At 38.8% G+C, this 13534-nt stretch overlaps 1 protein-coding gene across 1 annotated transcript in view; it reads left to right on the plus strand.

The window, feature by feature from the left end:
- The window catches only part of ENPEP (glutamyl aminopeptidase), a 34599-nt gene that overhangs the window by 17828 nt on the left and 3237 nt on the right, over nt 1-13534 (plus strand). The window contains exons 8-17 of the mRNA XM_064652105.1: nt 2907-2972; nt 4350-4415; nt 5728-5879; nt 8733-8812; nt 10465-10592; nt 10710-10765; nt 11584-11734; nt 12336-12409; nt 12510-12611; nt 12720-12890. Of these exons, the coding sequence (XP_064508175.1) occupies nt 2907-2972; nt 4350-4415; nt 5728-5879; nt 8733-8812; nt 10465-10592; nt 10710-10765; nt 11584-11734; nt 12336-12409; nt 12510-12611; nt 12720-12890 (1046 nt within the window). The remainder of the gene's footprint in view (nt 1-2906; nt 2973-4349; nt 4416-5727; nt 5880-8732; nt 8813-10464; nt 10593-10709; nt 10766-11583; nt 11735-12335; nt 12410-12509; nt 12612-12719; nt 12891-13534) is intronic.

Consider the following 13534-nt stretch of genomic DNA (forward strand, 5'->3'; position numbering starts at 1 on the left):
GCAACTGTTGAGAGAAGCAGCGCAGCCAGAGCCTTGGTCAGCCACTGTGCACCATGCAGACCTGCCCACAGCATGCAGAGCTGCAAGAAAATCACAATATCTGCAGCTTCTGCCACTAGAGTTGTTGGTTTTAAAATGAAACTAAACCAGCTTGCTGCTTTCCCTCCAAGCTCCCATTATCAGCTAAACATAGAGTATATATTGCATTGACTTTCGCTTTAGCTGTGCTGCAGTCTGTAAATGCAGTTACTACTTTTATTAACTAGATTTGATCCATCCATTTCCATCAGTTTTGTGTTCTCAGTTGTTAAATCCTCTATCCAACAATACAACCAGTATTTATTGCATCATAAATGCTTCACAGTCAAACCATAAACCATGTGAAAACCTGCATTGTGTAACACTGTTTTTAAATCAAACTAGCAAAAGTCATGAAACATACAGAGCTAAATCAAATACTCTGAACCAAAATGTATTTCAGTGTCGAGCTAAGCAAGACATACACTTTTGCAGGGTCTGAAAAAACAATTGAAGAAAAAAAAAATCCTAGCTTTTACTCATCTCTTTGTGCCTAGAGAATTGCTACATTAACTCATTTTTTTTTAAGCGAAAACACTTGAGGACTTGTGCATTGTTTGGGAACAGTTTGCTTGGGATATAATTTGGCTTGGGATATAATTTGGCTTGAAAGAGAAAGTATTTGCGTAGATTTAGCTCAAATTACTGTTGGTATTTATATATAAATGCGTGACAAAATTAACTTGTTTCTTTTTAGCTTTATTTTGGCTTCTCTTTCACATTTTTCTTATAAAAACAATCTTCTTTTGATAATATTCATCACTAAACAAATAAAGAATAATTTGGAATGCTCTCTGTTAGTCTTACCAGAACAATTACAAGGCTTATACAATCCTAAAACTCTAATGAATTGCCTAAGGGTCTATGGAGCCATTGCAGTGTATTCTGTAACGGAGCCTCTAACTGCTGTATGATCCATAGAGCATTGTATGCCTAGGAAATCTCTACTAGAGTAGAGCTCGTGACTAAACAATTAATGTACATAATTTTTTTAATCTGGTCTTAAAAAGTAATTGCATCTCACCTTTTTTCCAGTCTAATCTTCTCCTTTAGTTTGAAAGATTTTATTGAAGTAACAATGAGAATTTCTGTCTTTGGAGTTCAAACTTTGCAAATCTTTTCAGCAAACAGATACTTAAGTAAGTTGTGCTAGAAATTTGCTCTTGGACCTCCATATTTTCTGAGTCTCCCAGCTAAAGAAGTTTAGGATTCATGTTCCATATTTCTGCCAAAAACAAATCTTGTCATATACTTGGCAATTACTATGACTCTCTAGAAGTTCTGTGGGTGTTGATAAAGACTGCCCCTTACATCCCCGTCAGAGTAGGTCACTTTCCGGAGCCTCCCCAAATAGGTGAAAGAAAGGAAAGTTATTAAAACACTGGAGTTCCTATAATCAGTGATTTTGTTAGGATGAGTTTTTCTCAAACACACTCCATCATGGACTACAGAGGAATGACAAGAGTAGGGGAAAGACACGATGGAAAGAAAGAAAGGAATGACAGTAGTAGAAAATGCAAGGAACTAACTATACATTACAATTTGAAGCAAAGGAAATCTCCAGTGTTTCCAAATGCACAAATAAGTGTGTATTTCTACTGTGACTTTTAATATAAATGGGAGGGGATGGTTTATGAGAGGTGATTTCAGATGAGAAGTGACTGACAGACAAAGCTGAGGAACTGAGGTACCCTAGTACATACACGTGGCCTTATGATCACCATTAATCATAAGCAGCCTTATAATTACCATTAATGGATATCCGTTCTAAATTTTACTGAATTGTTTTTGAACATGTTCCATGGCAAACACATTAAATTTCTATATCAGAAAACAGTCCTCTGCTGACCACCTTGACTCTGCAACAATAGCCTGGAAAGCAGTTTGAGGCATATCTGTTCAAACAGTCCCTCTGCCATGTCTCGTGCAGTAGTTATTCTCAGACACGTAAAGAGAGGAAACAGGATTTACTGAGAATTCATATAACATTCTTGTTTTCATGGGACAACTAGATTTTTAAACTATTTGTAGCACTAGGGTCTCAGCTGCCCTTTAATTTTGTTCAGAAAATGAAAACATGCTAATCCTCAAATCATATTTTGCATTTTAGACTGGGTTTGCACTGCTTTTTTTTTTCCGTCATTTTGTGCCTACTCTGTTCTTTGTTCTACATGAGTCTTCTACTTCCCTCTCCTGTCTTCCTTTTGTTTCTCTCTTCTTTCAAAACCCTAATTTTTCAGGGTTTTTCTGTGACATCCAAGTAACTTCCCTGTTCACAATTCTACCCTGTTTAAGAGGCCAAAGCTCTCGCACCAGTCCTCAGAAAAATCTCCTTCTTAATCTTGAAATGGCATCCCCAACATGTAAAGCCCCAGACTTGCAGCATTTTTGGAGTTTCCTACTTGTTGGATGTTCAGCAGAAGTGTCTGCCTCTATCAGGCTGTTCCCCTGACAGGGCTACTTCCCCAGCTGCCCTCACCCCTGTCCTGTTCAAAATAAAACAGGGAGCCCTGCTCACAGAAACTGGCAGAGTGGCAGGACTGTAACCCCCAGCAGAAGGGCTTAGTAGCCCTTCCACCAAACACAGCTGAACTTAGAAACAAGTATCTGATCAAAACTGAAGACCAATTTCCACATCCAGAATTAAACTCCACCAGGCAGGCACATGCCATGCCTCAAAGGAAGTAGAAAACACACTTCTTTAGTGTCATGGATGGTTTCTATTTTTGCCTTATAGAATACTCATTCACATGTTGCTTTTTAGGTGAACGGAAATCCAGTGTTAGAGCAGTGTGGAATAACCTTCACCCCTTTCCCTTTGTCCATAGGGTGCATCTATCCTCAGAATGCTTCAAGACTGGATTACACCAGAGGTCTTCCGGAAAGGCTGTCAGGTAAGGCTGTCACCAAAACCTGCTGGACATACAGCCCATCCTCACCACCAAAGCCATTATTCAAAAGCTGAGTATCAGAGATCCTGGTATTAGTAGCAAAAGTATTTAATGCATTTCAGTACTGAGTACATGGAGGGGAAGAAGTTCCATGCTCCCACAGAAGCAGGAATGTGAACTGCATTAAGATTTGGTAGCCTGCCAGCAAGGACCTAAATTCATGACAGCTTTTAGTGGAGAAATCTACTCCACCCCACTGTTACCCTGTTGTCAGCTCGGATCCTCTCATTCAGCTGTAAAGCACGTCTGCAGCTTCATATGGCCGGTATCCTCCAACCCACACAAGCCTGCTATGTAGGGACACAACAGGCTCATCTGTGCCCTGATGCAGGGACACTACCAGCCCTAGAAAGCCAAGGTAACAGGGAGTAGAAAAGGGTTGCACACTTCATAGTCCTTTCTTTTGGAGTCAAAATGTGTTGCTACAAAATTAGGGAAAGAAGAAATGGGAGAAAGGAGCCCTCCCAGAAGGAGGAAGTTTATCTGTCCTTTCCTCCCAACCAGCATCCGTTGTCTCTACAGAGTTTTGCAGGTTTACCACATTCGTTCTTACTTCCGTCCTTTCAGGACAGCACATTTATAGGGTGCTACAAGACAGCTGTATTTTGCTTTATTTCCGCTTTTATATATTCAATCGGGACAGTTACACGGGATAGGAAAATACAGCCACCTTGTCCCCAAGAACCTAACACTTCCCCTTCTACCTTCACAAGCATTAACGTAGGCAGTTGTGGCTAACAGCGAAACTAACAGCACCATCTACTGACTGAACTTCGCCAGGGTCGGGTAACAGCGTAGGAAAACACTAAGCAGCCAGGTAAGACATAGGACAGGAACAGAGTTTAGGAGGTGCAAACACTTCGCTGGATACAATTGTTCCTTGTAATAGTTGTTTCGATCACAACTTAAAGGTGATCTTTAAGGTGACTTTCGTACTTCCACTCCAAGTGCACAGCTAGGGAAATCTCCTGAATTAGCTTCCTTCTGCTAAACAACATCTTACATTAGACAGAAATTTGAAACAGGGTATGTTCGTGTCCCTTCAAACAAAATACAAACAGCTCTTCAATTACAAATTTATTTTGTATTAACAAGTCACACCGGAAAAGGCTGACTTTTAACGTTATGAGATGCATTGCAGAGCAAAGGATCTTCATCGGCTGAATATTAATCCATTTAACCTTCTACTCACTATACTACCACCCATGGGTACTCTATACAACTGATTGGAACTCTCTGTACAACTGAATATGTGTACTGTTTTCATAGGCAAAAAAGAAAGACCTGGTAGTACTTTCACAGCCTTCTACTTCTCTCTAGGCATATTTGAAGACCTACCATTTCCAGAATGCCAAGACACAACAATTTTGGGAAGCTCTGGAAGAGGTATGTTTTGCATCAATCCAAACCCTTGCTAATAAATAAAAATAAATAAATAAATAAGAAATAAAAATCACACCCACTGATTTCAGTTTCCCAAACTTTTTGTATTCTGTACCTCTCCTGTCACTAAGAGATCACAATAGAGGCAGTCTCCTAGTGTATTCCAGTATATCTTAGTTCCACCAAATATATATAATTTTGTCTTTTTTTTTTTTTTTTTTGCATAAGATCGTGGGAGTGGAATAAGAAACAAGAAAGGAGGCTTTGTTTACAAACAGTCTGCAACTGAAACATTTCCCCCACAACTTGAACTCATTTCATTTTGTGAAAACACCACTCATCCACCAGACACGTGCACCCCATACTCTCCCTTTTCTCTAACCAGATTCAGCTGTTTGAAAGCTCTCAGTAGTATCAATTCCCAAGTAATTTTGGTGCTTATCTGCCTCTCTAGCTTTTGAGTCCCATCTGGGTCATTGTCAGTGCCACCATTTTCTGATCTTTGCTTTTCTTTGAGACTGGGCTATTTCTTTCCATCTATCTCATTACCCCCAAACCCCACCTACATACTACCAAGTTCTTCCTTGATATTATTTCCTTTCTTTCCACCACTGTAGACACTCACACTGCCCAAGTCATGCTTTTGTGTCTCTTTTCTAGCTCCCATCTTCTCCTTAGTCCCAGACTTCTTCCTGCTCGGCAGGACTTCTTCCTACTTTCTCTCTGGTGCTCTGCATCTCCATATCATCTACCTCATTTTGAGAAGGAAACAGTGACCATAGCTCCCTTTCCTCACAGGTGGCATCCAAGGGAAGCAGTGGCAGCTTTCTCCAGCTCCTAGGACAGACGTTCACAGTCCACATAATGAATCAAATGGATCAAATTTTACATAAGTGCAGCTGGTGGTGGTTAATACTGGCTGTTCCTTCACACTGAAAACAGGACACACTGCAAAGAGACTTCTGGCTTGGAAAAATCTCACTGTGTCTTTTTTGTCCTGTTCAGTTATTCCCTCAGAAAAAATGGAGAGATCTTAGAGCAAGCAAGGGGCCTCAAAGGTTCCTCAGTATTTCTTGTCCATGTTATTGACCAGTCTTCCGTCCACGCACTTCTCATTTCTTGTCTGTGTTTAAGTTTCCAACTCACTCTTTCAATGACACCCAAAAAGGATTTAATGGAGCATTTTTTGTGCTGAACCTGTTCTTTCCTCTGCCCCTTTCTGCTCTTCTTTTTCTCAATACCAGAGATATTTAATTTTTTTTCCTCTTTGTACTGAATTTGCATTTTCACCGCAACCTTCTTCCATCATTCATAGGCAAGTAATAAACCTGTGAAGGAAGTCATGGACACATGGACTAGACAGATGGGCTACCCTGTTTTGGAAATGGGGGATAATTCAGTATTCACACAGAAACGTTTTCTCTTGGATCCCGGGGCGAATGCTTCTTATCCTCCATCTGATCTTGGGTAAGTTCCTGCTGTAAATGTCTGTTCAAAACAGGTAGAAATACTGTGCATATACCCTTTTCATCTGACTTATATGTAGGTTGTGTTTTGCTCATTCTTGCTAAACTTACTCTCAGCATTTATTTTAAAAGGAAGACAGGAGGAAGTTAGATACAAATATTTCAAATTTAGGACAACATCAGCCCTTTGTCTCAGGGTTTTTCTTTCTCAAATGCAGCAGGATAAAATTGGTCAAGATCTCTCAGAAAACCTTATTTCCACACAGACAGCTCAGATTATTGCAAATTGTCTGTTGAATCACTGCAAATTATAATCTCTCAGTCTAAGAAAACTAATACAAAATTGTCTCTGTTCAGAAATCAGATACTATGACCCAAATATTTTACATGACAGTAGTTTATTGCCTTTCCTATATGGTGTAGGATCTATAATATATCACAGGATCTTCACATGCAATACAGGGTCTTCTCTGCATGTCTTAAAAACATGATTTAATGTGAAGTAGCTGATCATGTATAAATTTCATTAATCCTAATCAGGAGCTATTTTTTTTATATTTTCCTTAGGATGTATTGCTTAATTTTACTCATTTAAAATGTAGTTGTCTAGTCAAAGTTAGCCATCTTGGGCTCTTATGTGACCAGACAGACATCTGCAGACGTTCATCTACCTGTTCAAGACAGGTGGGATACTGTATTGGAGCATATTTTTTTAATAACAGGCGATGGACCTGAAGGGAAATGAACTCTCTCTGTGGGTTGATGGACCTGTACAGGACAATGGCATGGCTGCACCATGGCATTAAGCAGATGAATAATTTTTCAGATCTGACATTGTGTAATTTCATAGCCAGCCCCAGTTCTGAGGCAGTACAACTTCATTAACCTTTGAGTGAAAGAGATTCAAATTAATCCATGTTAGGAAGGTTTTGTTCCTTGAACTGGATCCTGGACCAATCAATTAAATCAGTAAAACTTGCCAGTATGAAGCAGGACTAAATATACCCAAATGCATTTTTTCCATTAACTTCTACTAGCTCTTTTAATTCAAAGGACAAGAACAAGGACCCTGAGATTAGCTCAGCTGGTTAGAGCATGGTGCTAATAACACCAAGGCTCTGGATTTGATTCCCCTATGGGCCATTCATTTAAGAGTTGGACTTGATGATCCTTGTGGGTCCCTTCCAACTCAGAATATTCTGTGATTCTGTGAAGGAGAAAATGAAGAAACAGAAGAAACGGTTGTGACCACTCTATTTCCTTCTGATTAAAAAGAAAAAAACTTGAGCAATGAGAAGGCCCATGCTATTGGCAGTTTTGGATAGGTATCAAAAGAGTTGGAATGAGATAACTAACTACCTGTGCATTTGCAACATTACATTTCTCCCAACCTAAGCAGAAGATTTCATAGACTCAAAGTACAGCACTGTGCCATCCGAAGGGTGGTGTTACAGACTATTCAGGCAAAAATACTTCTTTGTATTAAAAAATTTGACTTACTGCACTATGCTCTGAAGTAGCAGACTCTAGAATCCTACTTTTGCTTGACTTCAGTGTTTACAGTACATTACGATTTGCCATTTCTAAAGTAGAAATCCTAGCCCTGTTTCTACCTTAATCTGTTAAGAAGCTGAGATGTGTATTGTCCCTGCTACCCCCAAAGTGAAAGGGGAAGATTTTTTCTGAATATGTTGTTTTTATAAATTAATTTTAAAAACTCCCCATAATATATATTATAATGCTGATATTACCTATGCTGTGACAACTGACTCCCTCGCCTAAGGTCAATTCACCAAAAAATCAAAACCTCTTCCTTCCACCATCACAGATGGGGATGAGAGGCTCCTGAAGAGATCCTACCCCAGGTGGAACTGGCCTGTTTCATGTGCAGGTGCAGAGTTTCATTTAAGCAGAGAAGACTCCAGGTCTTGTGTATGCTTTATTCTCTGATCTCTGCAGGAATAAAAGTCCGAGCTGCTGGCTTGTTCCAAGCTTGTTTGGCTTGAAAAAGTCCTCTCCTGCATGTTGGCACTCCAAAGAAATGGAAGTTCAAAAACTAGTACTCTCAAAGCAGTGCTGCTGGGCAAATGGATAGCTTCAGCACAGCGTGTTAGGAACACATAAGGACACAGCTAATATATCAAAAGTACTTACGTACGTAATCTCAAGAACATGAAAACTAAATAAAATCCTTCCTGTAAAGGGTGGGTCATCACACACCCTCATTAAATGCATTTACAAAAATCGAGTTTGTATTAAAAAAAATCATATATGGGCTTTCTCTTGGGGAAACACAGTACTGGAGCTTCTGGCCAAACAATGACAACTCTAAATTCCATTGCAGTAAGCTCCATAAGAGAACTAGTAAAACCCAGAAGTGTATTAAATCTGTTAACATATTTTGTTTAGCAGATACAAAACAATAGATCTTTCTATCAAGAGGAGATACCATAACTTTCATTTTTTTATTTTCTGGGAGTTAATGACCATTCACTTAACCCAGGGTTGTTAAGATGACTTAGATTTTCCCATAGCACTTGTCACCAAGGGATTTAAGGCGGAAGAAAAATCTCCCTGGGATGAACTATAATATGTTAACATGGAACAGCAGCTGACTGCTCAAAAGGGCTCAGTAATTTTAGCAGGCCTAGGCAGATGGCTGTGCAGGTGTGCTCAAAGCATGCTCTGCTGTTCTACTTCCCTGACTCTGCTGTCCCACTTTCCTGACTGCCAGGCCACAGTCTTGGTCAGGCTGTGCTGTGGCTCCATCCCACATACTGGACATACTGGAGAGGGTTTTTCACCATTTGGTTTCAAATGTCATTTGATTTTCTTTCCCTTTAAATAATTTCAGTTACAAATGGAATATACCAGTGAAATGGAGACTTGGGAGTTCAACAAATTATACTTTGTACAATGCATCAGATTCTACAGGTAAACTTCATATTCTCTTTTAAGTGTCCTTTACAAGAAATATAACACAGAATTACTTTCATACTTTTCACTTTTCAGATCCAGGAACCAGCACACAGCTTGGTTGGGCTGAAGTTGGTAGTAATTTCTGTGATAAGATTACTATTCCTCTTGTACACACATTATGTCAATTTAGCCACAGTACAGTGTGGTTCTTAAGCATCTGTTTAAATACAGTCCTATTCACAGAAGCATCTAAGCATACTCTTAATTATAATGTGCTAAAATCAATTGGACTTAGACATGCCCTTTGTTGAGTCTGGGAAAAGAGGTGAAGTGGAACACTGATGAATGCATCTGTGGCATGGTAAACTGGAAATTTTAATTCAGTCAAAGATCTACAAATTATTAAACATCTTTTCTAATGCTGATTTCAGGACTGAGAAAATACCTGTGTGGGTAATTTTGATCATTGTTCTATTATGCAGTCATATCTGAATTTCCCATTCTGTAGCTGTAGCGGACAAAAACGGGGGGGAAACTTTGTTTAGTTTTTCAGTAACATCACATGTTGGAATTTCAGAAATATTACAATCAGCTCATCTTTTCTTCAATTTTTTTGAATGTTACCTATTTAAAATGTAATTTGTCTTTTGTTCTGTTTTTTTTGGGGGGTCGTTATTTTTTTTGCCTAGTTGCTTTTATTATACATGCAAAAGCAAACAAAAAAAAGTTTTATGTCATGATACAAGTCAGAAGTTTACACAAAGGAATTTTCTTTCTCCAATTTCCACATGACATTACAGTGGACTGCAAGGAGCTATTGACTTGAAAAAGCCTGCAAAGGCATGATTACGTGCTTACTTCTACATCCATCAAATTCTTGGCTAGTAAGGCAAACAGCAACTGTAAGGAAAAAATGCCTTTAGAAACACTTGTTTCGGGTCACCCAAATAGAAATGTGCTTTTAACTACAGCCACGCTCAAACTGCAGATTGAAGACCACTGTTTTCAATGAGCAATAGAAAAACTTTCATAACTACCATCATCAACTGGACCAGCCCAAGATTCTGAGAAAGGAACATTTTTCAAGTATTCATTTTAAACAGGAAAATCCCTAAACATGAGTGCTTGAGGAAAGTCTCAACTAATTTGTAATTCCTTTGTCTATATAACTGCAAAAAATTAATTAGTAAAGAATACAGAGAAGAAAACCCTTAAAAAGTTAGTTGAAGCAAACTTAAAAATTAAACTAATGGAGGATAAAATATGATAACTTTGAAACTAACAGTAAACATGAGGATGAAAAACTTTTTAAAAATACATTTGCAAGAACTGTTTCTTTGCAATTTTTTACTTCTTACAATGACACTAAATCTCACTGTCCTCACCCTAGTCACAATGATCTCCATTTTAAATTTAACAAACTAGCTGGCCCAAGTAATTACCACAATTCCTTGTTCTAATACAGATGCTGGTATTCATTAAAGTCTATAATAACTCATCTTTCCTCACAGCCATTTAAAAATAAGTAAATAAATAAAATTAATGTTTGGATCTTATTTTGATATTCATTAAAACCAAATAATACTCTTGGAGTCAAGGAATTTCCAATGAGTTCTGTGTCATACAAGATGCACAAACTGATCCCTGTTTGTTGGTTTGTTTTGCAGGAATTACAATATCAGCTTCTCCTGATACTTTTTTAAACATCAATCCAGACCACATTGGATTCTATCGGGTGAATTATGATGGTCAAAACTGGGCCAAGCTAAGCTCTCTTCTGTTCCTAGACCACAAAGTGAGTATCATAATGTTAACCTGTCTGGTGGATCTCTTAGAAGAGATCTGTAAAGGCTGTTTTTATCCTGCAAATAATCTATATACTCTTGATGCCTCTTTTCCTCTTTTCATACAGAACTTTTCAACTTCTGATCGTGCAGGGATTTTGGATGATGCCTTTTCTTTAGCAAGGTAAACTAACTCCCTGCAGAGATTTCAACACAAATTTTTCACCTTCCATTGCTAATAATTAGAATTAACTCAACACAGGTGGTTGAAAGAAGTTTTCTGAATTTGTTACGAGCCTTATTTCTTTGTTGCTTTACCTTGTCCTCCAAAAGGAGTGACCTTAAGTATACATTGCCAGCTTGCATTACCAATGCAATCAAGAGAAATGCTCCCTTTCAGTTACATGGTAAGAAAAAAGCAGGCTTTAATTGCACAGGTCTTAGAAGGGGGTGTTTTTATCATGTAAATAACAATAATAGGAGCACTCCAGAAGAAGTTAGGTATTCAGAAAGCCAGAGGCATGCCCACAATGCATACCAAGGCATTAGGTATCTACCACCTCAGCTATCTTATTCAGAAACTTGATCAGAAACTTCTAGCTCTTGTACGCAGCCATGCTGACACAGATAAATTTTAAGCGACATTCTGCAGCAGCCTCTAAGTCTAAGTCTCCTCAGCCTTTCAGGATGTCTACAGTTATCAATTCCTTTTTGTGTGGTGTTAATGTAGTCAGTTAAGAGCCACCCACTTCTGGGCACACTGGGCTGCTGCACAATGTGAGCAGTCTTATAACAGTGACAGTTCCTACAGTTTGGCATTGATCAACACTGATCCTCAGTATCTCTTTGGAAAACCTTCCAAGTTACATTCTAGACTACTTTTCCCCTCACAGACTTTACTATTTCAGGCCTTCTAGAGTAAATAGTAAATCTAATATCTTTGAAGAAGCAAGTTCTTCAAATTCATTAAAATAACAGACGTTATGTTTTTTCTTTCCACAGACCTGGACTCGTGGATTACTCTGTTCCCCTGAACCTCACAAAATACCTGAGAAATGAAACAGAGTATTTGCCTTGGAATAGAGCTATATCAGCTGTAACCTACCTTGCAAACATGTTTGAAGATGATACAAATATCTATCCCCTCTTTCAGGTGATGAAACAATAAAAAAAACCATTCCTGCATGGGACCACTGCATCTGACAGTTCAGGATTTGTAACAAGAATAATGTTGAAGTTCAAGTGATTTTCAGTGGTGCTGAATTATCAGTATTTACTTTTTGTAATCTTAAAAAAAAAAAAAAAGAAAGCTAAAAACTGCTCAGTAGTGATATCTGAATCATCTGGATTTTGCATTCAGGACTATGAACCTGAATAAAAGAATTTATGGCTAATTATTTCTATAATCCACCACCATAATACATAATAATCCAGAGTACAGACATTTATTAGTCAAAGCTGTCCTGCATTCGATAAAGAAGCATGTATAGGGCCGCAAAATCTCTGACATCTGTCCTCAGCACAAAGTATGGCTATACCTCAGTATGGCAGGGAGCAGGTTTGTTAATTGACCTAACATACTGAACATGATTTAATGGTCACTAAACCAGTTATGTCCTGAACTCGGCATCATCTGTGGAAAACAGTTGTGGCAGTGTGTCCTTGCTGTACCCCAGGAGAATAAACTGTGAACACAAATATATTATTCTTTAAAGAAATCTACAAAAGTAACCAACCCCCTTTTTCTACCTCAGCGTTATTTTCGCTCTCTGGTAAAACCCATTGTGGATGAACTGAGCTGGAATGATTCTGGAAGCCATTTGCAGAGGTGGAACAATCTTATTTTTTCCTTCTCATATTACTGATGGATTCAAACAATGGTAAGCAGTAGGAAAATGTCTCTTTCTCCCTCTCTCTCTCTTTTCAAGGCTTCTTCGTGCTTCTGTTCTAGACTTTGCCTGCAGTATGGGTGACACAGACTCTTTGAACAATGCTTCTCAACTCTTCGATAGATGGTTACAAGGAGAACCGTGAGTGCTCACAGCTTTTATCGTGGTGAAGAACACAGCATGTGACTTTGTCACTGATTTCAAGCAGGAAAGGGAGAAGAATATTTAAGCACTGTTTCTTTATTTTAGTATTGCTGCAAATCTCCGACTCATAGTATATCGCTATGGGATGCAGAACTCAGGCAATGAGTCATCGTGGACTTACATGTTCAACAAATACCAAGAAACAACATTAGCCCAAGAAAAAGAAAAGCTGCTATATGGCCTGGCATCAGTGAAGAACATTACCCTTTTGGACAGGTGATTTAAGCATACAAAGATTTCTCTTTTCCCGCAGAAGCAACTGGTTTGTTCATTCCCTTCTCCTCTCCTCTGTCCTGTCATTTTTGTCAGATTACAGCATGAGGAAATGCAACACATTTTCAAGACCAGTTATCTAACACCCTCCTCTGAGACTGTACTATAGCAGAAAAAAAGCTTTTTTCATTTAGTGGAAAGATATTGAACATATGGTAGTTCCTGCAACCAGTCAACAGACTTCAGCTTGTCCACCTTCACTGTGCGCAATTTTAGCTGCCTAATAGTAAAGCATCAGGAGAAAATTAGTCATCTGTTTCCTCTATAATCAGTGAAGGGAGGAAGGACCTCCAGAGCACTGCTTATCCCAGACCAGGAAAGGTGCTTAAAATCAATGGGAAGAATTGCCTTTGGGTGTTCTCAGTCACCCTCCATTGACTCCAGAGGGAGTTTACTTAGCCTAGATCTCTACCTTCTCAGTAGGCAAAATTAAGCAAACAACCTTGAGTTGTTGTTACTAACTGTCCTGTGTGAACCTGCAATGCTCCCTGAGGTGCTGTGCAGAGGTACTTGAGCTAGAAACAAAAATATCATATTCATGCTGCCGTGGCACTGATGAGGAGTCTGGAGTCTGGATACTGCTCCAG

This window comes from Pseudopipra pipra, chromosome 4 (assembly GCF_036250125.1).
Source record: "Pseudopipra pipra isolate bDixPip1 chromosome 4, bDixPip1.hap1, whole genome shotgun sequence".
NCBI lineage: Eukaryota > Metazoa > Chordata > Aves > Passeriformes > Pipridae > Pseudopipra > Pseudopipra pipra.